The sequence below is a fragment of the Hippopotamus amphibius genome, chromosome 1, assembly GCF_030028045.1.
Source record: "Hippopotamus amphibius kiboko isolate mHipAmp2 chromosome 1, mHipAmp2.hap2, whole genome shotgun sequence".
NCBI lineage: Eukaryota > Metazoa > Chordata > Mammalia > Artiodactyla > Hippopotamidae > Hippopotamus > Hippopotamus amphibius.
Genome location: NC_080186.1, coordinates 197,432,267 through 197,458,389, shown reverse-complemented (window position 1 = coordinate 197,458,389; position 26,123 = coordinate 197,432,267). Strand labels below are relative to the sequence as shown.

At 43.3% G+C, this 26,123-nt stretch overlaps 1 protein-coding gene and 1 long non-coding RNA gene across 3 annotated transcripts in view; one reads left to right on the top strand and one right to left on the bottom strand.

The window, feature by feature from the left end:
• LOC130855254 (uncharacterized) overlaps positions 1-11,096 on the bottom strand; it is a 67,518-nt gene extending 56,422 nt beyond the window's left edge. The window contains exon 1 of the long non-coding RNA XR_009054274.1: positions 10,865-11,096. This is a non-coding gene — a long non-coding RNA (uncharacterized LOC130855254). The remainder of the gene's footprint in view (positions 1-10,864) is intronic.
• RGMB (repulsive guidance molecule BMP co-receptor b) overlaps positions 5,392-26,123 on the top strand; it is a 34,293-nt gene continuing 13,561 nt past the window's right edge. The window contains exons 1-5 of one of the 2 annotated variants that reach the window (XM_057738556.1): positions 5,392-5,468; positions 5,806-6,033; positions 6,999-7,074; positions 10,296-10,564; positions 15,510-16,018. In XM_057738556.1, coding sequence (XP_057594539.1) covers positions 7,070-7,074; positions 10,296-10,564; positions 15,510-16,018 — 783 coding nt within the window. In that variant the 5' untranslated portion in view covers positions 5,392-5,468; positions 5,806-6,033; positions 6,999-7,069. Of the gene's footprint in view, positions 5,469-5,562; positions 6,034-6,998; positions 7,075-10,295; positions 10,565-15,509; positions 16,019-26,123 lie in introns of those variants that run through there. The other variant, XR_009054271.1, reaches the window with a different exon arrangement.

The following is a 26,123-nucleotide window of genomic DNA, read 5'->3' as shown; positions in this document are numbered from 1 at the left end:
AATACTTATTATTTTTGTATGTGTGATTATTTGAACAATGATTTGTTTGGTCCCATTATTTTTTCAATTTATTAAGTTGAATTAAAATATATCTCCTTGGAATTTTCTCTGATATTGGTAGGTATAAACATATATCATTTGTATATTAGAACACAGTTTTTTTTTATTATTTAAACTCTTAATTGGTAACATTGGCTATTAGAATTGAGCTTATCCAGTTTCCCAAATGTTTTAGATATTATGGTATTTTAAAGATTTTGGTATATTCCATTCTGTCATATTTTTATAATGTTTTGCCACTCTATATATACGTGAGTGTGCGAAGAGAGATTTCACCTCTAAAAGAAGTTATGGATTACCATGGTAGGTCTAAACTGGTTCACAGAAGAGTAATTTCACAATTTCTTACCTCACTAAAAATGTTCTTTCCAACTTCTTAAAGTTTATCTTTTATAGAGCAAATGTAAAAAAAAGTGAATATTTGGGGAATATATATTTTGCTTCTTAAGATTTATATTACAGGACTTACCTGGTGGCCTAGTGGTTAAGAATCCACCTGCCAATGCAGGGTACACGGGTTCTATCCCTGGGCCGGGAAGATACTACATGCCGCAGAGCAACTAAGCCTGTGCACCACAACTACTGAGTCTGTGGTCTAGAGCCTGCAAGCCACAACTATTGAGCCCATGTGCCGCAACTACTGAAGCCCATGTGCCTAGGGCCCATGCTCTGCAGCAAGAGAAGACACTGTAATGAGAAGCCCGCACACTGCAATGAAGAGTAGCCCCAATATGCAGCAACAAAGACCCAATGCAGCCAATAAATTAATTAATTAATTTTTAAAAAGGATTTATATTACAATAAACAAATGGAATTTAATTAAACCTAAAAATCTTTTGCACAATAAAGGAAACCATCAACAAAATGAAAAGACAGCCTACCGAATGGGAGAAAATATTTGCAAATGATATGACTGATAAGGGGTATCCGACATATATAAACAGCTCATACAACTCAACACCAAAAAAAAAAAAAAAACCCAATTACAAATGAGCAGAACTGAATAGACATTTTTCCAAAGAGGAAACACAGATGGCCAACAGGCACATGAAAAGATGCTCAACATTGCTAATCATTAGAGAAATGCAAATCAAAACCACAGTGAGCTATCACTTCACACCTGTCAGAATGGCTATCATCAAAAAGAACACAAATAGTAGATGTTGGCAAGGGTGTGGAGAAGAGGGAATCCTCATACACTGTTGATGGAAATGTAAATTGGTGTAGCCAGTGTGGAAAACAGTATGGAGATTTGTCAGTAAACTAAAAATAGAACTACCATATGACTGAGCAATTCCACTGCTGTGTATAGATTTGAAAAAACAAACACACTAATTCAAAAAGATACACGCACCCCAACGTTCATAGCAGCATTATTTACAATAGCCAAGACATGGAAGCAACCTAAGTGTCCATCAACAGATGAATGGATAAAGAAGATGTGGTATATTCATACAGTGGAATACTACTCAGCCATAAACAAGAACACAGTTTTGCCATTTGCAGCAACACAGATGGACTTGGAGGGCATTAGGCTAAGTGAAATAAGTCAGACAAAGAAAGACAAATATTGTATAGAAAAAAAAAAGCAGACTCACACATATAAAGAATAAACTAGTGGTTACCAGTGGGGATGGGAGGAGTGGTAATATAGGGGTGGGGGAGTGGGAGGTACAAACTATTGGGTGTAAGATAGGCTCAAGGATATACTGTACAGGCACTTCCCTGATAGTCCAGTGGTAAAGAGTCTGTCCTGCAATGCAGGGGACATGGTTTCAATCCCTGGTCAGGGAACTAAGATCCCACATGCTGCGGGGCAGCTAAGCCCATGTGCCACAACTACTGAGCCCATGAGCCTCAACTAGAGAGCCCGTGTGCTGCAAACTACAGAGTCCACGCACTCTGGAGCCTGTGCACCACAACTAGAGAAGAGAAAACCCACATGCCACAACTAGAGAGAAGCCCATGCACTGTAATGAAGAGCCTGCACACCACAATGAAGATCCCGCAGGCTGCAATGAAGACCCGATCCAGCCAAAAAAAAAAGAAAGAAAAAGGATATATTGTACAACATGAGGAATATAGCCAAGATTTTTTAATAACTGTAAGTGAAAAATAATCTTTAAAATTGCATGAAAATTAAAAAAAAATTTTAAAGACATTACAACATCTAGAAAATTTAGTGTATGTGTGTCTATAATGACTACAATTTTAAAAAAATCTGCAAATACAATAGGGAAAAGGTCAGTCCCTGCTGTTCCATGTTCTACTATCTTACACTGTGGCAAATGGATAAAAAGTTTATGGCAAGAGCTTTTCTAATAGAAAGCCCACAAAAAATTGTAGCCTTTTCCCTAGCACTTCAAGGAGATTATTGCCTACTTTCTTTTTTATCACATATGTTTTCATGAATATTAACTTTATTAATTCACTTATCTACTTTATTGTAGATATAGGACTACTTTAGCATTGCAGGGTTTCTCTAGAAAATCAGACTTGCATTGCTGATAGAATGTAATAATTTTCATCTTCTGAAGGATTTCTTTTTTAATTTTCTTTGTTCATTAGCTATGTGTCCAGGGGTTTGATTTTAAAATTTACAATTTACCAGAATTCTTTACTTCAGCTATCATGTGAGCTGATGGTTCAAGACAGATCTCTTATGTCTTTGTATAGAGGGAATAAAGCAAAGAAAATTCTCACTCTTTTACAAGTAGAAGTAGGTCTTAGGTCCTTTACGTTTTCACTCAATTTAAACACTGATCCTATAAAATAAAAAAGATCTTGATGAACTTCAATAACATTTAACTAAATAAAATATTTTATTAATCACATGTAGAAAGTATAAAAGCATTTTCTCCCAGCATTATTTTCTAAATATTCTACTCATTACTAATCTTATTATTGGTGCTACTAATACTTAAAATAGTGTAATTTATTAGCAATAACAATAATTCTCAAACATTATCAGTAAATAAAGGAAATATTAAATTGAGCATTAATCTGAAACTAGAGAAGAATTACAACACATGCAAGAAAAGAAAACAAAAAATACTGAAAAATGGATTCATTTGGTGCTTGATCATTGAGATGACTCTTCCAATTTGCAAAAGGGAAAACTTAGAAATATCAAAAGTAAGCAAACTATGACCTTGACAGCTGGAGAGGTGAATGTATACATTAGCTGAACATTTTAAAAGCTGAAGTTCTATCACATTTAAGTGGAAATTTAGAGGATGGTGCAAATACACATTGAATCATTAGAAGGTTTCTTTACAGTCAATAGAGAAATGCTAAGTCAAACACTGAAGGTGATTTTTTTTGTCCCTTTTCTATTCCCATCTTTGGTTTATTTTGGTTGGTATGGGGAAAATAAAGATTAAAATGAAATAAGAGAAAAAAGTTATGGAGCATTGAGCAAGATAAAGAATTTGGGGAGGAAAAAATAAGCCATGTTCTTTTACTAATGGAACATAAGGTGTCTAATTAGAAATACAACCGTTTTTAGCATATATGAATGGGACAGTCATGAGGGTGGGGTGGGGGGGTGTTGATACAAATGAAAGCAACAGAACTAGACAAGCTCAAAATATTTCTCCACTACTATTGTTTAAACAATAAATTATATTCCCCAATGAAACTGCATTTAAGAATTCTCTTTAATATATAATTTTTAAAGTGGGCATTGCTATTAAAGCTAAGCAATTCTAAAATTCTTTTTTTGAAACTAAAGAAGCAAGAGATTTGTAGTTTAAAAAATAGTACTTCATTATGAAATTTCACCTTTTTTTGTCTTGGTTTCAGAAAACATTCCACAGAAAACAGTCAAGGCTGTCCAGAGGAAGAACTAAGACTAAAGAGTCCAAAGTGAATAGCGAATCGAAAATTCTGGAAAGTATCATGAGGCTAAGGAAAAATTTACTGTATTGATTTGATGAGTGCATTTACATGATGACAGACAAGTTAGCATACAGATTCCACTGACCAATATTTATGGGAAGGGGTGGGGGAAAGGAGGATTCTGGCAGCCCCTGCCTGGGTGCTGTCCAAAGCCAGATTTAGCAGGGGAGTGGTGAAGGACTTGGGCTGTGTTAGCAAACGTCCTCTGGGCTGACTCTCTGGGTTTGCTTTGAACTCTTGTTCATCATTATTTTATGTGGCAGCTTGTCTTTGTGTTGGTGGAAAGGAAAAGAAAAACACAGGAGGCTTGCCTTTAGGTTCTAAATCAAAGCTCTGCTCTGCTGATTGTTGGAGTGACTTTTCAAAGGCAAGCAAGTGAGGACATTAAAATTCCTTATTTCTGTGGACCAGGAACTGAGGGTTATTATTTTTTAAATTCTCAATAGCAAAAAAAAAAAAAAAAAAAAAGCATTTTTCAATGTATCTTACGTTTACCGTGAAACATCCTCAGTATTTTTTTTTTTCAATTTGATTGGCATTTGGAGAAGATAAAGCAAGGTGGATAAACGCTTTAAAAGGAAAAAGGGAACCTCCAGAGAGGATTCGAGGAGGAGCCTCTCGTCATAGGATTTCAGAACCAGAAGGAACCCGGTTATTGCCCCTAACACACCCTTTCTTGATAGTGACCCAAGGTCCAAAGACATCAGTTGCCTAAGTCTCCTATTCAGAAAGTGATCCGTGGACCCTCCTCGCTGGATTCCACTCCTCCCTCTTTACCCTGCCCTATGCTGCCCCTAGCGTTAGACCGAGAGACTATAATGAGTGGGGGCAGCAGAAGGTGAAGAAAAGCTAGAGAGGGTCGGAGAAACTCCTAAGGAGGCAAAAAGTGAAATACCTAGGTCAAGACGCTTGAATATTTGCCTGAACAAAAAGAAGCAGCCTGCTCGTCCCAGGCCTTGATCGCACAGAACAATAGCTACCGCTGGATACCTGTGATACTCATTTGCAGCTTTGGAAGATCAGCTAGTCCCTTCCCTCTCGCCCTCCCTGCCGTCCACTCTTATCCGAGTGACTTTCCTTGGAAGTTGCGTGGCCTTGTTCTTTAACACACTTCCTCACCTGAGTCTTAGATGTCTCTCTCAACCCTCTTTCCCCTCGTAATTCCCAGATCGTTATCCTGGGCTTTCTTAAGCTGTAAACCCAAGCTACATTTAAATGGACAGGAAAGATCGCTGGATTCCTGACTTTGGCGAAAGTCCAGCGGACCGCTACTGCCCGCCTCCCCCAGTTTAGAAGTACTAGGAAGATACTCAAAGAACATTTGTGTAAAGGAAGAATACATTTTGTGGCCGCAGGCGGACAGCTGTGTATGTGGGGGGGGAGGGGGACGGGTGCAAGGGACCGCATCTGCGCCTTTGCCGAAGCGCAGATCAGATCAGGAACAACCTGCACACGTTCACTGCCGCCCTGCCCCGGCAATTGCTGGCACGGTCACCAACAGGGAATAGGTTGGTGCCGCGGGTGGGCAAACGCAAAGCGGCCGGCCTGGAGGGCGGCGCGGAGGGTGGCGCTGGCAGTGTGAAAGGCTCTTTGTGCAGGCCTTCGGGGTGGGGGTGTGCGTGCGAGAGGCGCCCGCGGAGCGGGACCCGGAGGCTGGGGTTCTGGAACGCCGCTCCCCGCCACTCCGCAGCCGCCCTGGAAAGATCCGGGTTGTGCCGGCAGGGGGGGATGTGGAGGAACGGGGTGGAGGCCCCTAGGTTTGGTCTTTGATACCCGAGGGAAGAGAAAGCAGCTTCGAGAAAGCAAGACGGAATCGAGGGATTTGCCTCCCGCCCCCTCCCCTAGGTAGCAGAGAGAACGCAGCAGCTGGAAGGGCGCAGCCGCTCACTCGGCGTCGGGGAAGAGCGAGAGAAGCCCCGAGGCCGAGCCTCCCTCCTGCCCGGCGTTACCGCCGCCCCCACCTGGGGCAGAGAATTGGGCGCCGCGCTGCTTCCCTCAACGCCCCGGCCGCGTGGCTTGCGGCTTATTTTCCCAGCTGGCAAGCGTCGCGCTGCAGACAAGGGAATGCCTGTGGTGAGTTGTTTATTTTGTTGAAGTTTGCGGTGGGCCAGAGGGACGTGGGGGGCGAGCGGCAGGCAGCGGCCGGGACTATTTTGTTTAGGTCTCCGTCCACCTGTGTGGTATAAATCTGCCAGCCTCAGAGTGGCGGGGAGCCAGGGTGAGAAAACCCCAGCCCTCCAGAAGGCCCCTTCTTGCCACTTGCAGACCTAGAACCACACTTGATTCTCCACTCTTGGAATCGGCTAGATCCTAGCTAACGCTACCCCCATGCCACCGATCAGTGCTTCCCGCACCCGCTGCGAACAGGGCTGGCGCTCCAAAGGGGAGTCAGCGCCCACGACCCGGGGACAGCTGGCTATTGAAGTTCCTCCCGGGTACCCTCCCCTGTTCCTTGAGGATAGGGGAACTGAGGATTTGATACGAGGGGCGCTCGTGAAATTAGTGGCAACTTGTCTGGGCTGCTTCTGGCATGAAGTCGGTTCAGGGGTGTCGGGTCCGCCCACTACTACAAACTGGGATCTGGGTTGCCAGAGTTTCCCCGACTTGAGGCTGCGGGGAGGTAAGCGGCTGCTCCCGGGGGAGCCCAGAGGAACCCCCGGGGCTGATGGCAGTCTCGGCAGCGGCTGTGTTTGCCTGGAAGAAAAGCCTAAATACATTAGCGAGCCGGTAAAGCTTTTAAGGCCTTCTCGGGAATGAGTGGCTGGCTAATGAGAGGTTAATTTTGTTTGGAAGGGAAGGCTGCGCTGGTTTCCTGAGATAAATGGACAGGAAGCGCATTACCTCCGCGCGCTGGCAAGCGACTCCCAAATGCTTTTTGCACCTGCCGCTTTGAGCGGTGCGAGCCGCGGCTGAGCCCGAAGGCATCGCGGGGGCCAGTTGCGTATGCTCGGGTGATGAGCCCCACGCACGCCCCGGGCCCTCTCCTTCCGGGGGCGCAGCGCTTACCCCCGACTCTGGGACTCTTCTCTCACACCCAGGTCCTGCGTGTTCCAGAGCTCAGGGATCCCCCGATCCCGCCAAGCCCCCTCCAGGAGCGGAAGGGTTAAGAATGATGTAAGTACAATACACAGGCAGCTTGCCGCTGGACTGTCGGACTCCGGGCTACTTCACCCCTGCTTTGCGTAGGGTGAACTGGGGAGCAGCGACGGAGCCTTAACTCTAAAATGGGTTGCGCAAATCGCAACCCTAGGTCTGATTCCTGGCTCTTCTGACTGACCCCTGTGATCTGTTAGACAGAGACCTCGTGTTAGATTTCTGGAAATGGTGATTCTATAAATTAACAGGGGAACAGTTAAGACATCATGTAAAGGTTCAGGAAAAGAATGCACATCTTGTTTAGAATCCATTAATGTTGCTGGCATGTGTTTTAATTCTACCCATTTTGCACTTTCATACTATGGGATGCTTTGCTATGTCCCCTAATTGTACTGTAACGGTCTCATCTTTTCTTCCTGATAACAAAAACGCAGGAAGAAAGAGTACAAGTGGCAAGAAACAAGGTGGATTTGTGATTTGTGCGAGCTGTCATTTAACGATTTTTTTTCTATTTAAAATATAAAAACTTTTATAAGTCATAGATTTTATGTTTGTATTCTAGTTCCCTCCCCACATTTTTCTTTGTAGAATCTTAAAAGCCTCCTTAACTTGAAGCATGCTAGCTGGGGGAGTGGATGAGCTATAAGCAACCATTCACCACGCTCTTGCTTCCCAAGCTGACACGGGATCTTGCTAACAGTCCGAATTTACCTGGCCAATGTGTCAACTAACCTAATGTCTTGAAAACAGAAACCACCTTGTGGTTTAATTGTGAAAATTAACATTTTCCTCTAGCAGGCTGAACACATACAGCAATAAAGCATGAATTGTTAGGCGTATAAATATTGAACTCGTCAAGTTTTACAACAGAGGAGCAATAAAGCGCCCTAGAAGAAATGAAGTTTTTCCTCTAAAGAACAGCAGTTCCATTTCAGGACACTAGGATTTACAGTGACTCGAGGGTGCCCTCTATTGATAAAATCCAGAGCACCCCTGTACTTAAGGAACAGGACATAGGAGGGAGAAGAGGAAAGGGGGGAAATCATAGAAAATCAGGGTGAAAAGACTCAAACTACACAACTTGATACTTAAGTGTCGGTTATATGTTTTAAAGTATGGTCGATAAAGTGGGATGCTTCTTTCATAGGGGTTGAATTAAATCTTGGGTTAAGGAAGAAGAAATATCTCCTTAGAAAAATACTTTGAAAGATAGTGTTCACATTTGATTACTTTTTAAAAGACATTTACCAGTATTTCATTAACTTGATTTCATTTGTAATATGTAGTAATTGCAAGAGAGAAAGTTTTTGGTTTAACAGTATTTACTCCACAGTATCACCTAAATATTGTATCAGATAACTTCCCCTCAAAAATCATTTCTCCAGGCAACTGTGAAGCTACTATTAAGCATATTGTGGATACACACAAGGCTTGGATTATATCTTGGGCAGTGAAATGTGTGTTTACCACTTGAGTCATCATAGCATGTAATAAGTAAGTAATGAAAAGTTGCAGTAAAAATAGATAGGCATCCTTCATTAGGGACCTAGTGGTTTGCATAATTCAGAATGTGTTTAATGAGTAAGCTGGAGTGATGGAAGGTTTGCCCTTAATTATCCTGGTCCATTGATTAGCACTTTTTAACATGTGTAATATTAACGTGTCCATGGTTGACACCAAATTCCTAATTAGAGATTCTAAGTCATGTGGCAGTTAGAGTTGCAGGCTGCGACTTGGATATCAGTGAATTTAAAATGGCAGCCTTTTGCCGTCTGGAGAAGGGCAAAGACAGGGCAGTAAGAAGTAGCTCCCGGCCTTTGAGGCCATTCTTGAGATTAGATACCACTTCACACCTACTGATAACAAATTGGAACCTATCATCAACCTTACAACATGTTTTCCTGTATCTCCACTGGCAATCTCCCTTCTGGCAGACAATTGGTTTTCCCCTCATTTTTGGATCCATCCAATCTCAAAGGTAGAAACTGGCCTGCCATTGAATTAATTTGATAATAGACGACGAAAATTTGTGGAAAAGCCACTGAGCAACAACAAATCATGGCATAATTACTCTACACTGCATTAAAAACCCACTTTCCTCATTAATCTAATTACACTGTAACCGAACACGTTAAGTTCGCCCACTCTCAGACCCCTTACCGCTGCCTTCGGGAAGAGAAATGTCAAAGGAACGAGAACACCGGAGCCTCGCCTCCCCCATGCCCGCGAGCTCCGCTGGGAACGCGCGGGTACCTTCCCAGCTCATCCCATTTGTTCCGGACCGCAGGTCCCATTCGGATTTCCAACGCGACTGGGTGCTAGCTTTACCAAAAGCAACAGGCTCGGAACGCGGTTCCGCAGATGTGATTAGCTGCGAAGGGACCGGTCGCGCGGCGCTGGGTAAAAGCGCCGGCTTCCTCCAAGGAGCCGGAGCTGGAGCTGGAGGGACAGAGTGGGGGTGCTTTAAAAAAATGTTTTTGTTTTTTTAAATAAAAGTCATGGAGGGAAATTGAACCTGATCACATTAATTCAAGGAGAGGTCAAAGGCCGGTTCCTTTGTAACGACGGCAAGACAGTTGCTGTCGCCTGTTTCTGTTGGGCGCGAGGAAACAGTAAATCGCAGAAGGGGGTGGAGAGAAGAGCGGAGGAGGGAGCGGGAGGAAGGCTGGGCTCGGCCGCCACGGACGGGACTCGCAGCCGGCGGACGCGGAACTCGAATTACGCTGGGCAGGCTGAAAACGGGAGACGGCACGGGGGCCGAGCGCTTCGGGCCCTACGTGTGGCCGTCCGGGCCCAGAGCACCCGCCTCTCAGCCAATGGGGCTAGGGGGAGGGGCGAGGTCGGGGTGGGGACGACGCGGATTGGCGGGCGCGGGGCGGGCGGGGCGGCAGTGGAGGGCTGAGATTGATTGAGCGCGGGGGCCGGCGCGCAGATATCCGGGCCGCCGGCGGCCGCTCGCTGGGCTGGGTGCGCCTCCTGTCGGTGCACGCCCGTGCTCCACGCCCGCGGAGCCCACGCTGGCTACGGCCGGGGCGCCCGCGCGCTGCAGGCCCGGCTCCGCACTCGCTCACGGTCTTTGTGTCTTCTCTCCCGCCCCCCCTCCCCCGCCCGCCGCCGCCGTCGTCTCCGGCTGCCGCGATGCCGCTGCGCCCCGTTGCCGCCGCCGCCGACTCGCTCCGCCCGCGGCTCCCTGCTCGCTGCTGCGGTGGCGGCGGCCCGTGTCCGACGCGGGCCTGAAGGAGGAAGAAGAGGAAGCGAGGCGCGTCCTCCGGCCCATGCCGCAGCCACGGCCCGGGACCCGCCACGGCGCCCGCGCCGCCGCCCTCGCCGGAGCCCACGAGACCTGCATGGACGGGCATGGGCTTGAGAGCAGCATCTTCCTGCGCCGCCGACGCCGCCTCCGCCGCCGCCGCCGCCGGGGCTGAGCCGCGCCGCCGCCCCCGGCTCTGCCCGCCGCCCCTGGCGCTGCTGCTTCTGCTGCTGCTCAGCCTGGGGCTGCTTCACGCAGGTACGAGGCGCGCGCGCCGGGGGAGCCAGCTCGAGGGCCGAGTGCTTTGTTCCCCGGCAACCCCGGTCCCGAAGGCGCTTGCTGGGGCGGAAGGGCAGCGTGGCGCGACGGGGAAGGCCTCACCGGCCCCTGACACGCACCTTAGCTGGGCTCGGGGCGCGGCGGCAGGGACACACCCGCCGACCGTGGCGGCGCGCCCGAAGCGCAGAGGAGAGGCCTCTTGCCCTCCCTCCCGCCTTCCCCACCTTCCGCGCCTTCCGCCCGGACCGTTGATAAATCTCCCCTGCAACAGTCACTTACCAAAGATGTAGCGGGCGGGGGCTGCGCGTTCCGGAGGCTCTTCTGCTCTCTGCAGGGGTGTTCGCCGACAGCCGGGCCGGGGTCAGGTTGCCGCCGCCGCCGCCTCGGTGCGGTGACCGGGAGCCTTGTGCCGCTCCTCTGGAGCTGGGGGTGGCGACGAGGCGAAGAAATCGCACCACATGGAGAGAGTTTCACCGGAGCGTGAAAACCTGGGGGTTCACCTCGAAGTACCTTAGACTTCTTGAAACTGGGATTTCTTTCGTGTTTGAGAGCTGCTTTTAATTCAGCCTTCAGCCTCTGGAAAAACTCGTGCTTTTGTGGCTAGCCGTGTGTTTTCGGGGTCCAGGAGAGGCGGACAGATCTCTGGCCTGGTGGAAGGTGGCGCTCCCTTATGGAAGCAGCACTGAGGAATCTGTTCTTAGGGAAGTAAGCCTTCCTCGTTCTTCTTAGGGAAGATGAGCCTTTTAGCGTTTTACCTATTTTTCTTCTTTAAATCGTTTTATTAACACAATGTTGTATATCAGCTGTATCTCAATAAAGCTGGGGGAAAAAAATCTAGGACGCTCTTTACAAGTAACAGCCACTTCTAGGAGCATGTCTAGACAAAGAATTTTTTTAATGCCGAATGGAAACATAATTTGTCTTTTAGTTTGAGAACACCTAGAGCATTAGGTAAGTTTTCCTTCGAGATCTTTTTGTCCTGAACTTGTAGGACAGCAATCACGGTGCTCTAATCTGCAGAATACTGAACTTTAATGCCGCACAACTGTGCGGAGTAATTTTTGTTTATTGTCATACCAGCGGTGCTAAAAATCCGGGAGGTCTTTTCAGTAATGGGGAAAAAATGTGGCATTTGAGGAGACGACTTAATTTACTTTGCGTAACTTTGCATTGTATGTAACAGCTGCATTTTAACACTGCCACTTGTGGAGACAGACTGAAGTATTAATAGAGGGTGTAAATAGCAAGTTTTACAATGATTAAGGTTTTAAATTAGTGACTTTAGAACCTTAGAAAATAGCCCGCCTAGGATTACCTGGAAGATTTTTTATGACGTGTCAAAAAATCTATTCAGGAGTGTTTTGCGTGAAAAAATAAGTGTCCATAGTGTCCAAGTGTAGATTTCTTGAAATGGAAATTGAAGTGGTAGGCAGCACTGTGTCCCTCTTGACTGCTTGGATATTGTTTCCTTTAGTTGCCATAGGGTCCTGTAACAGGATTGGAATGTGGTCCTTGAAGATTTCTTCGCTGGCCCATGAAAGGCCTAGGAAGGTTTCAAGCTTTAGAAAGTTAAGGTGCCTTAGTTCAGGAACTTGGAATGTGAAACTCCTTCTCAGTATCCTAATGTGCTCACGCTAAAGTCACCATTAGATTCTACTCAGAGTTGCTGTGGTGAGTGATATCTGTGGACAGCTTGTTGGAATGGAGCAATTAATCTGCTCATAGAAAAGAAGGCTTCTTTTTCAGAGATTTCTTTGAAGAGTGGTTCTATTGAAATGCAGGGATTGTTTCTCCTCAGAGCAGGGAGCCTAGCTGAGTGCTCATTGCAGATGGGCTACCATATGTTTTATGCCTGGATCCATATAATTTGCCTCAGCACCCCATATGGTTCTGCATTTCACTTAATTCACTTCAGCATATCTCATTTCTTTTATTATAAACTAGTGATTGGGCTGCAGATTCACATGTGCAGTCCTGACATTGAGGAAACTATCTTGAATGGTGAGGTCTTTATGTCTGGATCACTAATGAAAGCTCTAGACCCACAAATCCCTTAGTAAATTTCATTTACTGGAATGAAAATAGTCACATCATAGATGATCTGATTAGAAAAATAGATCTGTAGCTGCAGATTTTGAATTCTGCCCTTGGGAAAGGAACAGAATACTTTTATTCTTTTTTTTTTTTTTTCCTTAAGCAAACCTCTGTACTTCCTGAATGCAGATCCAGCATGGGAGTTCCTTGCTTACTCATACACTTCATGGCCTTCTTGGCTACATCCTTGAAATTGTTTCTGCTCTGCATTGTCTTGGCATTTTGACAGGAGGCTTACTTTACTGGCTGTAACAGGCAAAGTGTGCATTGTCATTATAAATTCATGAAGCCTGGACATTTCTGGGTGTATGCTGCAAATTAGTCATTACACAGGGGCCTGTGATGGGGCCGAAAACTGCTGACCCAAATGCACTTTCTCTCTAGTTAGCCCTCCTCCCTCCCATCATCTCTATTCAAAAAGTCTGTTAGAAACAAAGGAAAGGACAAAAACAAAGGAACCCAAGGAGCTGTTTTATGTGAGATTGTTCAAAGGAATGAGCACCTTCCTGCTATGAAAAAGGAAGGAAAGGAACAAAAAAGGAGCTGGGAGTGTAAATTCTGCTTTTCTCTTCCTTTCTGAACAGTTGCATCTGTATTTCCATGCTGGTCTTCTTTTGGTATTTTATAACTATTTGAAATAATTATAGGTAAGTGTATGCTCGGCTAGATTTTATAGACCATAAAAAGAACAAGTAGGCACTGCAAGTTTAGCGGAAAGTTCTTGTGCTGTCATTTATATGTTGTCCAAGAACTGTTCATTACTGAGTAATCTTGGCCCATATTTTATTTTCTTGCTTATTGCTTACTGTGAATCTGATTTTAAAAGAAAAAAAGAAATGATACTGTAGTTACTGATGTCTTTTTTTCAGCTATCAAGTACTGTCTTGAGAATCAGGAATTTAGTGGAGATGTGACATGTGGAGGAATGAAAACAGGATTTGAGGAAAGGCACCGTGCCCTGGGCTTCATACTATCTGTTTATAGTCCAGCCAGGACAAAGCCTTTAGTGTCCCTTTATCGTGATTTTCCCATCTGTAAAATGGCTTTAATGCCACTTTGGAGGTTATTGGTTGGTTGTATTTTTTGTTTACATTTTTGCTTTTAAGTGCAGTTTAGTGACAGCTGAAATTCATAGCTCCAAAATATTAAAATATTTTAATCTTCTCTTCTACTCATGTTAAATCAAATATCCAGTCTTGACTATATTTTTCACTTTTTGGTTTTTGAAATTTAAGAATGGTTGGGAAAGTGCCTTAAGAGGTTGTCATCTCCTACCCTGTGTTTCCCCAGCTGATGCCATGAACAGAGATTTTGAATTATTCAGATTTAAAAGCAGTTTACTACTGAAAAGATTAAAATATCTTTCTAAGATGATTATTAGAGTTCGTTTTAAGTCTTTATCAGAGTCCTAAATCTTGATGTTATCGTGAAGTTTTGTTATGCCTAAATCTTGAATAATTATGCATTTAATAATACTCTACTGACTGATCCCTGCCGACCCCCACAATAGATATTTTATGCCTAGAAAAGATCACAGAGTTTATTTTAGAACAACCTACTCATTTCTCAGATGAGGAACCTAAGACTTGAAATTGAGCCTTCTCCATAGTTGAGAGACCTATAAAGAATGTGCAAGTAATACAAATATGTTACAGTTCATTTCTATAAAACTTGAGATGGATGATAAAGGAAATCATTTTTCTTTTCAGTAATTCTGGTGTTCATATATTAAGGAAGACAGTATTAAACTGATTGGTGCACACCACTGACCTAGTATTGGCAGTTCATTGTGTTTTTTGTGCTTTGAGAGATTTTACATGTTTTTATATGAGAAGCTAGGGGCAAACCATAATTTGAAACTGACTTTTTAAATAGTAGGGCAGTAATCACATGGTTTTTCATTACTTCATTTTAGCTTTGCTTAAATCATTAAGTTTATGTGAATTATTGATTTAAGGGAAACTGTAGTTTATATATACTCTAAGAATTCTGCCTCTGGTTCTGTTTCTGGAGAAAACATAGTTGGTGGGATCACCTGTCAGTGTTGGGTACTTTTTGATTTAGTGTACTTTTACTGGGAAACTGTTTAGGAGCTGGAATCCTAGGGTGGTTGATGTTATAGGATAAGTGAATACCTAGCTTGGTCAAATCAATCACTTTATTTTTTTAAGGGAACATTTACACTTTGTATTGATAGAAACCGGGAGATTAAATATTAGTTTATATGCAATTTGTTGATAAACATTCCTCAAGAAATGCAGAATAACTTATTACCTGGACTTTTTCCTGATATTCTTTCCATACAGCCATGGTAGAATCAGGTGAAGGTGTTTTAACTAATCATGCTGTAATTTAGGAGTTTCCCCTCCCTGAGGTGTGCAGGCTTTACTCATGGTTTTGTGCATAGACAGTGCTTTCCAAAGCAAATTACTTATGCAGTTCTCAGAATCAAAACAAAGTTCACATCTTTGACTTGGCCTTAGAGCAAAGGAATCTTTCTCAAAATCTGTAAACAATAGCAAAGTTGATAAAATATTTCATTTGTCATTCCTTTGTAATTTTAACCTAAGAACACTGGACTAGACTCCTGTCTACTCACAATGACCCGTGCTTTAGTTTTAAGTTAAATAGCTATATGCAGTTTTTCTCCCAGTGGCTTACTTTGTGAGCAACCAAAAAGCACAGTACAACCCTATTTCTGAAGGCCTTCTTAAAATAGGAGTATATGAAATAGAACGAACAATTCCCAGAGGAGAATGTCATTTTCTCACGTAGCTCAGGAAATTGTGAAGCGTTTAAAAAATGTTTGGTCTTATCTTTTTTCTCATAGGTGACTGCCAACAGCTGGCCCAATGTCGAATCCAGAAATGTACCACGGACTTTGTGTCCCTGACTTCACACCTGAACTCTGCCATTGATGGCTTTGACTCTGAGTTTTGTAAGGCTTTGCGTGCCTATGCTGGCTGCACCCAGCGAACTTCAAAAGCCTGCCGTGGTAACCTAGTATACCATTCTGCTGTGTTGGGTATCAGTGACCTCATGAGCCAGAGGAACTGTTCTAAGGACGGACCCACATCCTCTACCAATCCTGAAGTGACCCATGACCCTTGTAACTATCACAACCACGCGGGAGCCAGAGACCACAGGGGAGGGGACCAGAACCCTCCCAGTTACCTTTTTTGTGGCTTGTTCGGAGATCCTCACCTTAGAACTTTCAAGGATCACTTCCAGACGTGCAAAGTGGAAGGGGCCTGGCCACTCATAGATAATAATTATCTTTCAGTTCAAGTGACGAATGTGCCTGTGGTCCCTGGATCCAGTGCTACTGCTACAAATAAGGCAAGTGTGCTTTTTCCTTATCCTTTCTTCTTATAACTTTCAGATGTTTAATTCTTCAGACAACTTTTGAAGTGTGATATAAAAGACCTAGTTTAAAAGGAACTTCTCTTGGCCATCTTGGCACACAGGGTGGATGAAGGATTAAATGAAAATTACTTGGTAAAAAAATTTCTTACTGGAATTCTAGGGCTTATGTAAAATATGGGTCTAAATTTAAATAGGCAATGATACGAAAAATAAAAAGTAAACAGTGAAGTTGGGTTCTCTGGGGAAAAGGCAGGCCTGTTTAATGAAAAAAATTCTTTTTTTTTTTCAGTGATGTCATTTTTGAGTGCAGGTGTGTGTGGCTCTTGAAGAAATCCATGTTCAGATTTATCAGATGACTGAAATGAGTGTTCTGAATAAAGAACTCTGTGAAGCCTGAGGCAGTAACCCATCAGAAAATGTTATTGGAAACTTGGAAGCTATAATAAGATTTCATGGCTATCAGCCAGCTTCCCAGTGGCAAGCCCACAGTGGTGTTTTCGTTTCTAACCTAGTGGTGACCAGGGAAGTTAAGAATTGGATATTGCAGAGCAGTAGAGCAGTGATATATAACCCCATGTAATCTCAGGGTAGAAATGTATGTCAGCCTGAGGAAGAAACTGACATAATTAAGTTAAGCTTACCAGGTCTAGCTGCCAGTGTCTGTGGTTGGTGTTTGTTTGTTTTAAAGAAACTGATACTGAATAGAGGTCTTCTAAGCCAGCTTTAAGGCACCAGTGTCTTGGTGCAAGTAGGTGGAGAGGAGCTATGACTGGGTTTCCAGCTGCCAGTCTGAGCTAATCAGGTGTTAGTAAATAAAGAGGTTGGAAAGGGTTGTCCATGAAAATAGTGTCCCAGGTAACCAGTTCCTTCACTGTCTCCCCCAACCACAAAAATCACACGTGCAGCTTTTCTCATCTTGCTTGATTGCCTTTGTTTATTTTACCTTTTCATCAGTTGGTTTAGACTAAAATATAATTGACAGGGAACAAGCTTTTATAATACTTATGACTGTTCTTTTGATTCCAGGACATCCTCCCTTGCCTCCAAACATATGTGGCATAGTTTTTAAGTGAATTTAAATTATTTTACTTGGCATTTTGTGGAGGGAATTTTACAACACCTCCAGAGATGTATGGAGACACCCGGGGGTGTCACAAATCTAGGATTAGAAGTCATTGCTCTGAACAAAGAAGACTATTACATCGGTCTAGACATCTTAGGGGAACTTAAAACTATTTACACGTCAACTCCCAATAAAACCCAAGCTTGCCTTTCCAAATCTTATATCTCAAATAAACTTTCCTTCCTCTGGTTTTTGTAAGTATGCAAATAACTTTTCCGGTTTATATATTAAAATATGTATTTGCTGTATGTTGTGATATGAAGTTAATACAATTATGAAGTCATAAGACAAGTCATGGGCAAAAATCCATCATTATTGCAGAGTCATAGGGCATAAAAGCTGGGAATAGTCTTTGGAGAGACATAACACGGAAAGTTCAAGAAGACAGTTCCATTGGGAATGTAGAAAATCATCAATTGTGTAAATAATTGAGGGCTTGGAGTGGTAACCTGCAAACGATACTTTTGAGATTAATAAAGTGCTGTGTGCGTGGGAAAATACAGTTGACCCTTGAGCGACATGAGCTTGAACTGCGCCAGTCCACTTATGTGGATTTTTTTCAGTGGTAAATACTACAGTACTACATGATCCACGGTTGGTTGAATCCTTGGGTACAGAAGTCTTGATATGAAGGGCCAGCTATAGAGTTATATGTGAATTTTCAACTGCACAGGGGTCTTTGCCCCTAATCCCCCTGTTATTCAGGGGTCAGCTGTATTGTTTCTTTTCACAAGCCCAAAGTTTTGTTTTCCAAGCCTTCCATCCAGTCAAATGTCACTTCTGTTTGGTGTTCAGCCTTTCAAAATTCTGTACTTTTTACTGATCATGCTGAAAATATTTGGGGAAAACTGGTCACCTTGTGAGTATTAATATTTTATAAATGGAACAGTTGACCATGAAGTACTTTAGATCATTCTATTCAGTTGTGGTTGAATCTGTCATAGTTTTTAGCAAATAAATAAATGCAATTTTGTTTTCTCCCTCACTTTGGTAAGGATCAAAGGTTTTTCCCATTCCAGAAAGAAGAGGGGAAAAGTTATCCTCTAAAATAAATTCAAGCAGACAATGAGAATGTTTGGTCTTTAATTGCGCTATTGGAAAGTATTTCTCCACATCTGGTGACCATGCTGTTCAGCAACAAATTACTCTATGGCTTCATGACCTCCAGTAGTTGTTTTTTTTCCTTCTTTTTGTAACTCTCTCAAAAGCCCCCAAAAGCATCTGGAAGATTACTGTTGAGGGCCTGTCTCCATGTTTGTATGGCTTCTGCTGGTGAAACCAAAGGACTAAAATTTTGCATGGTAATTTCCTTTTACCTACCCAAGGCCAAAATAAAACCTTTAAAAAATTCTAAGCAGTGAAAAAATTATGGCATTAAAAAAAAAAATGAGACCAAAAGGTACATATGAAATAAGTTCCAAAAAAAGATATAATTTTTTTTCCCTTGCAAGAAGAATTTTTTGAATGAGTCCCAGCTTTTCTGAGACCTTAAACACATACATAGACCAGCTATTGGGTAATCCAGCAGTGCACATTGCAAATACCATGTCGTGCTTGTGGTCAAGCATTTTTAATGACCTATGTGCTCAGTGTCACTAGATTTAAAGACTGACCAATGATGTCATATCGTAGAGACTGGCTGGTTATGATACTGAAATTATTGTATTTAAGCATCCATTCATTTCACCACCTTCAGCACTAAAATAAAGCACTAGACTCAGGTGTTTTGCTCAGGGAAGTAAGTCCCTAAGGCAACTCAGTCCTAGGAACCTGGCTTCTTGAGCAAGCCATCTTCAAGGCTGTCTTTGTGTGCTCTACCTGCCCCTAAACACCGACGTTTCAAACCTCATCACAAAAAGACAAAGCTTGTGGGGGGGGGGGGGGGGGGGGGGCGGGATCTATAAACAACAGAGTGAAAGAAAATGAAGTCATCTGTACTCAAGGGGTCATTTATTAGCTAAGCCTTCTCCTTATCCACACAGCAAGCAGTGAATATAGGGCAGCGAGGCCTGCAGTACTTGACAGTGTGGCCTCATCTCCCCCGTCTACTTTCTCTCACCCTTCCCTGGGACATGTGGGTCATGGTGTGTGCAGGTATGCCTTCTCAGGGCCGCTGGGTTTATGTTGTACCATCCTCCATCCTGTTAGGCTCCTTCCCTTCCCAAAAGTCTGTGTGGTTGGCCACCTTGCCAGCTAGATATGTTCCTAAGGGGAGACCAGGCTGTTTTTGCATCTCTTCCCACCCGGGCGCTGCTGAGGTTCCTGGCACAGCTACACACCTCTACTGAGATCCCTGTCAGCTCTGGGCCACCTTCCCCACTTTTGGCTGTAAAGAGGCGACCTCAGGCGTGCAGACACTCTGCGGGAGAGGGATGAGGCAGAGTTGGCTGCTTGGGAAGAAAAGCAGTTTCTGTTTTGGGCCCCAGAGGACACAATGCCAGTATCTCTCCTGGGCCTCACACAGATAAATAACCAGATCACCTGTGGGGATGCTGGGCTTCTGTACCTTCTCTTCCACGTTCTCCTTGCCAGCCTCTCAGTCTCAACTCCTTATTACTTCATTCTGTGTGCCTGTGTATCCCTGTTTATGTTGATTTAATAAGGAATTGTATATGCCATGATTACAGAAGGTGATTTGGTATAAATTGTTTTATGAAAAGATTCTGCGCTTTACAAGCGTATTTCTAGTAGCATGTATTAAAAGGGCCAGTCTGTCAGGTACATTTAAAATGATTCCTTTTCCAAAATATTTCAAGGATGAATTTATTATACACCTAAACGAAGGCAGTATTTTTAAAAATTGTTTTGTACAAATAACATGTTTTCCTTTGCTTTATTTTTCCTTTTGTTTTAACATAATCATGTCCTTTCTCATCACTCTAGCTTTTTATGCTATTCTTCAAACTCAATGAAACAAAATTCCAAGTAGGAGGGGAGCTTGAGATGACAGCAGGTCCTTTTATAGATCTTCAGATTTTTTTGTACTTCATCCTTTAATGAGAGAAGGTGGATTACCTTCAGGCAGTTTGATTTTGGGAAAGAGATGTATTCTTTGTGCTTGACCAAGCCCAGTGACTGTTGGCCAGCTGAGCGGGCACGCTGAGGTGCCTTGTATGTTCTTGCTGCTGCCAGGGCCGCCAGCTCCCAGTAACCGCATGGGCAGTAAGTAGCACTCAGTGCCTATCCAAAGCTTGGTAAGAGACCCTATCTTTGAAAGTTCATAATTAGCTTTATATTTTTGAAAGTCCCTAATTATCCCTAATTTTTGAACTCTAGCTACGTTCTGGGAAATGTCCTAAAAACTTCCACTGGTTGATGATACTGGAGATATAGGAAGGCTTAGTTCCTTTGGCCCCTTCTTGCTTACTGTCTTCATTGAACTGTACAACCCAAGGTGTTCCCTGGTGAGAAAATACGCTTCACTTGTAGGGTCATAGAGCATGAGTTGGGTCCTCCACTCCCTTCTGATGCCCCTTAGCATGTACTGTTGTTTGACAACAGGATGTGGGCATCTAAACCAATGTTCGGGGTCGTTCTCTATTGGTTACACAATCAGAGCCAGACGTGCCTGCATTGCAAAGGCTTTCCACTGTCTTTTTTAGGCCTATCTTTGGATCAAGGTTTGGAAATCTGTCCTCTCTTGACCCAAGGCCTAGTGCATTTTTTTTTGTAGCCAAGTTTTCGTAACCAGTTATGTTTTTAGTATCTTTATGGCGACAGTGTGAGCTACACAGTGGTGATCATTCTTATTTTTGTAGACTAAGGAAGGTGTCTCATCCTCCTGTCTGCAGGATTATGTTTTGAATACATGGACACTGTCCTTGCATGCAACAGTGTTACAGAGGGAACACGTGGCACTTTTTTTGAGACTATAGAGCCCTTTCCTTCCAGAGAGCATAAGCTATCTTGCAGATACATTGTAACTAATCCTTAAAATCTAAGATTGCTCTTTGTTTTCTTATGATTATCTGTTATGCAGCTAATTTTTGCCATCTCTTTACGATCTGCATCTTGTCCTGGTCCTCCTTGTTTTGCAAAAATGCTTTAAAAAAAAAGTTGTAACATAGAACAGATGGAAAAGATGGGAAAGAAGAACAGATGGGAAAGAAGTTTGCAGTTGTAACTCCCTACTGGGTATACTGGTTTCTCTGATAAAATGTATAATTTGGTGCTGCATTTGCAACATCAAGCATTAAAGGGCTTATTGTGTATGGGAGATGCAGAGGTAAATGTAGTCTCTACCCCAGTCTAAGCACATAACTAAACTTTGCAGCAGTCCATGGAGAATTGTGGGCTTTGTGTGAGGGGGAAAAAAAGCCATTTTCAGGGTTTCTTTTTAGAACATTGATGGCCCACATTATAAGCTGGGTCCAAGTGCTGCAAGTTGTCTCAAGTGTCAGGAAGGAACAGGAGGTTGGGCCAGAGAGATGGGCTGCCGTACCCAGGGCCTAACCATCCTCGCTGGTCACGGTCAGAGGTCAGTGTTGTTACTCCTGGGATTTGGCACAGTCTCCATTTTCACCTTCCACTGTCAAGGTGGCCCTTCACCTACACCTAGATTTCCTCACTCCTGTATACCCTAGCAGGGTCTAGAACCCTGGCTGCCACTGTTGAAAGGTTGTTGATCTTTGATTTAATACCAAAAAAACTTTCTAGGGAATTTGACCATCAGGGTCACCAGTTCTTAGTTAAATTCATTTTTCAGGATTCTGTCTCATCTTTAAGACTCATGAAAGCATGTCTTAGATATCCTTATCCTCCCTGAATTTATTTATTGTAGAGACAATATTGAAACATTAAAGAAAAGTTTTTAGAAAAGCAGAAATCAGCCAGAATTCCAGGTGGTAGCATTCCTATTTGTCCTTTTCTGTTTCCTTCATAGCTCGTTTGTACTGGCTTATAAGGTCTTTTTCTTTTTTTTTTCCCTTGGCTTATAAAGTCTTAAGCCCAGGAACTATTCAACTTTGCTTCGTATAGTTTCAGAAGATTGCCTGGAGGTAAACATATATGTGGGCAAAGGAAGCAGAAAAAGGAGGAGAAATCATTAGCTCCATGATATGTCTGTAAAAGTGAAAGATCATTTTGTAAGGTGAAAATGGGCCTACCTTGGTTTTTCTTTATGCTGTACTTTCCAAACAAGATACACCTTTATATTGTTCATACACATTCATGTAGGCTGGGTCATGAGTCTTTCATCATCTTTCTATTCTCTGGAATGAAGAAGCATGGAAGATGTTAGTGGAAACTGCCTAAAAATGTATAAAATTTGTCTGTGTATCCTGTCAGTTTTATATTTTGAATCTCTCTGTGCCACTCTCTCTGTTCCAGATGTGGTTTGGAAGGACAAAAAGGACCTTCATAACCCCCCATTTATAAGTGAAATTAACCCAACACCTGCCTGAGCCAACAAGGGTTCCTTTCCAGTGCTGTGGGCCTCTACTACTTTAAAACAAATCCACACTCCTCCATAGTTTAAACCAGAGGCAGGAGGCCAAGTCTGATACACAGCTGAGAGTTAGAACTTGTTTTTCTGTCACATTTCCAAATGTTTCTCTCTGCCCTGTTAAATTTTCTTTGAGTCAACATTTTGAGAGGAAGGGGCAAGAAGGAAACATTGGATGGTTGGTAATTTTTTTGTTGGCTTCAGTTAATGCTAACCAAACAGTTTCTGCCTGTGCAGAATGTGGCATGTAAAAAAGAGTTACCTACAGTGTTGAACAATGAAAAATGCTACCTTACCCATTTTGTCTTTATTTGTTTTGACTGCAGTAGAACTTGCTCTTCCACTGTTTTGAATTTTGTGTTCTTGTGGGTGGGTAACTTCAGGACTTCTTAAGCTGCTCAGCTTGTCAGTAAGTATAACTAACAAGAATAGCAGCACGCATCTAAGGTACAGAATTTAACTGGAGAGCCTTGCAGTGAAAACACAGTGCTGTTGGGTCTAGAAAGAAACTTCAGGTGGAATTGGGTCTGGGGGGAAGGAAGATCTGTATGTCCCAGTTAGCTGGTTATTTTAAGAGTTAGAGCCCAAAGAACGTTTGCTACTGCTGGTGGGGTTCTTTCAGTGTTGGAACGTAGTATGTACACTGTGAATAGAATTGATGTGACAGCATTTAAATACTACTTCTCATCTGCTCTGCACATGCTCCTGAAAAGGAGGTCAGGGTTTAATCTTTCTGTTTAAAGGTGCGTGTGAGTATGCATGTAAGCACACTGTGTGCCTTTGTGTAGTGTCCATGCCTTCCCCTCTCCCTGCCTCAGGAAAATGAAGACAGAAGGATATTGTTTTGTAACTTTAACTGTAAAGTTAACTGTAACTGGCTTCTTGGAATATATAGTCACCGCCTCTAACCACCTCGTTCCTCAGTGGGCTTTGCTTTTTTTTTTTTTTAATAGCCCTGGGAACCTGAAATTGAACCTAGAAGTGATAGGGTGTGAGGTATTGTGGAGACCTTCAGGCCCTTTTGCTTTTTTAATCACCAAAACTGAAAAATGATCAAGGAGTCTGTGATTTCCTAATCCCCATTGGCTTGGGAAATAGCTGTGCTGAACCTAGGCCCAGAGCATTTGCCTGAGGTCCTGCTAGAGCCTGGGGATCTGTGGCCCTGTGCCCACCTCCCCCCGCAATCCCCCATCAGGAGGGAGATCCCTGAAAGCAAGACCTGCTAGGGCAGATTCCTGCCCCTAGAGTTACTGCCTCTGGCCCTGGCTCTCACCTTTCAGAATATTTTTAGCCTCTGGTCTAAAGCACAGTGGCAGCCTCGGCCTGTAATACTGTCCACACATACCTAACTTCACATCTAGAAGCATAGTGACTTCCTACATTTGCTGGCCGCCTCATAATGCAAAGTCTGAACACAACAAACAAACAAGTTCCCTTTAGTGTTCTCCCAGTGCCAAGACTGAGGACAGAGGCCTTTCCTCCCCAAACTCAGCACAGTGTAGCTCTGGTCTGTATAAAGGAAGCCAGCCAATTTCCATGTCTCTGAGCCTATTTCTTCTTCCAGCCTTCCTTGTTTTAAGTGTGCAGAAATGGCTCATTGGAAGTCAACATTTTTTTGCCTGTCCCTTTTATGTGTCATCCCTGAGCCTGCTTCCCTTTCTCTCTTGCATGCTCTTTCCAGCCACTGAACTTAATGCTTCTCCCCTGGACCACCCTAGCAGCCTCAACTGTGGGTGTCCTTTCCCTCTGGTTTGGTTTCTTCTTTCTCCTTCTGCCAAGAACCCCTCCAGCAGCCAAAGCAGACCTTGTTCCTGCATGTATTACCTAGGGCAACACTGAAGAATAAATAAGTCTGATCCATTCCATTTCTCTGGACTCCTGTAAGTGCTCCTAGAACAGAGCTCTGTGGAAAGAGACTCATAAGCATAGAGAAACCTATTCTGGTATCCCTAGAAGGTAGTAGATTTTTAGTCTCGTTCAGGACTTAAAGGAAGTCTAGAGTAAAATTTTTAATCTGCCACCCTCCTCTTAAACACATGTGCTACTGTCTTCCTGTTAGTATCTTGTCCTAGTCCAATGAAATTACTTGAGACTATACTTTTGTAGATCCTAAGTTCAGATTTCCTATAGGTAGATAGCTGATGTGTAGGCTGAGTCACAGTGGTCAAATTACATTCGGTTCGTTGAGTTCACATCTTCCTCGCAGATTTTTTTTTTGTTAGTTTTTCAGGAAAATTATCAATCACATAAGTTATTAACCAACCCAGCATTTCTTTCTTAAGTATGGTACATATACTCTCCTAGGTTGTGTTTGAAATTGTTCAAACAGAAAGTTATTCTTGATGAATATGCTTTTGTTTCCTGCTCCACAAAAGGAAGAGAGATCCAGAGTTCTCCCCAGTCCAGTCCAGTGGAGATACTTCTTATGTTGCTTCAGAGCTTCCTAGACTCAGACTTCTCAACATTTAGAAAAATTGACCCTCTGAAGTTAAGATTATGTGTTTTAGAGCTGGAGCTAGAACATGTGTATTTATTTCTTTGAAGCCTGTGCCCTTGTTGGAATGGTTTGTTTTCTGCTCAGCCTCAGGACTGAGTGTAGAGGCTGTGCTCACTGACCTGGTAGGAGCAAAGGGGCCATGGGCACAGCATTCTCCTATGCTCCCACAGTCGCCTGTTTTTTCAACCTATAATTTGCACCCAGAGCATCTGAGGAAGTAGACTTATCAGCTAATTATATGAAATAAAATTAATTTTAGCTTCCTTAACACAAGCAGAATTTTAACTATGTACATATCAAAATTGTGTTTCCCTATGTTCCAGGCTGATATCTGTGACTTTCAGTTCGGTTTGCTGGCCCATCTTAATCCAAGAGATGAAGTCCCTTGATCTAGAAGTCTAGTTCTAGTATTAGAGAATTCCAGTAAGGTCCTGTACTTGCCAGTGCCAAATGGCCAGATTAAACACTGATAAATGTTTCTTCCAAAATATAATAAGCACAAATAGTTAAGTGCACAGCCTGTGGGAAATTCTGCTGTTTGAAAACCTCTGCACAGCACTTTGCAAGGCTGTTGAGCCTGGGGAAGCTCTGTCTGCACTGGCAAGGCAATGCCTGGTTCTCTGGGCTGCCTCCTTTTAATTGTTTTTCTTTTCCTAGTGGAAAGGAGAGGCAGGTGCCTCTAAATGTTGGTATTTCACAGCAAATCTTAAATCCTTACTGCCTTTCTGGTGTGGAAAGGTTGATTTGTAGCTGCTATCTTGCTCTTCCTAAGAGACCCTGTGGGTGGTAAAGATCTCAGGGAGTGAAACATTAAAAATGAATGAGGAGACTGGAGTAGTTTGTCTGAGGTGGGGGTTGGGAGGAGCTGGGTGGGGGAGGTTTAACAAGAGGCATTGATGTTTTAAATGCACAGAAATGCCATCCATCAATAATAAATGGTGTGGCATAGAACAGATGTGCCAAATTGAGTTATTACAGCGTATGGATCAGTTTAGAGAGGGGGTAAGTAAGCAGC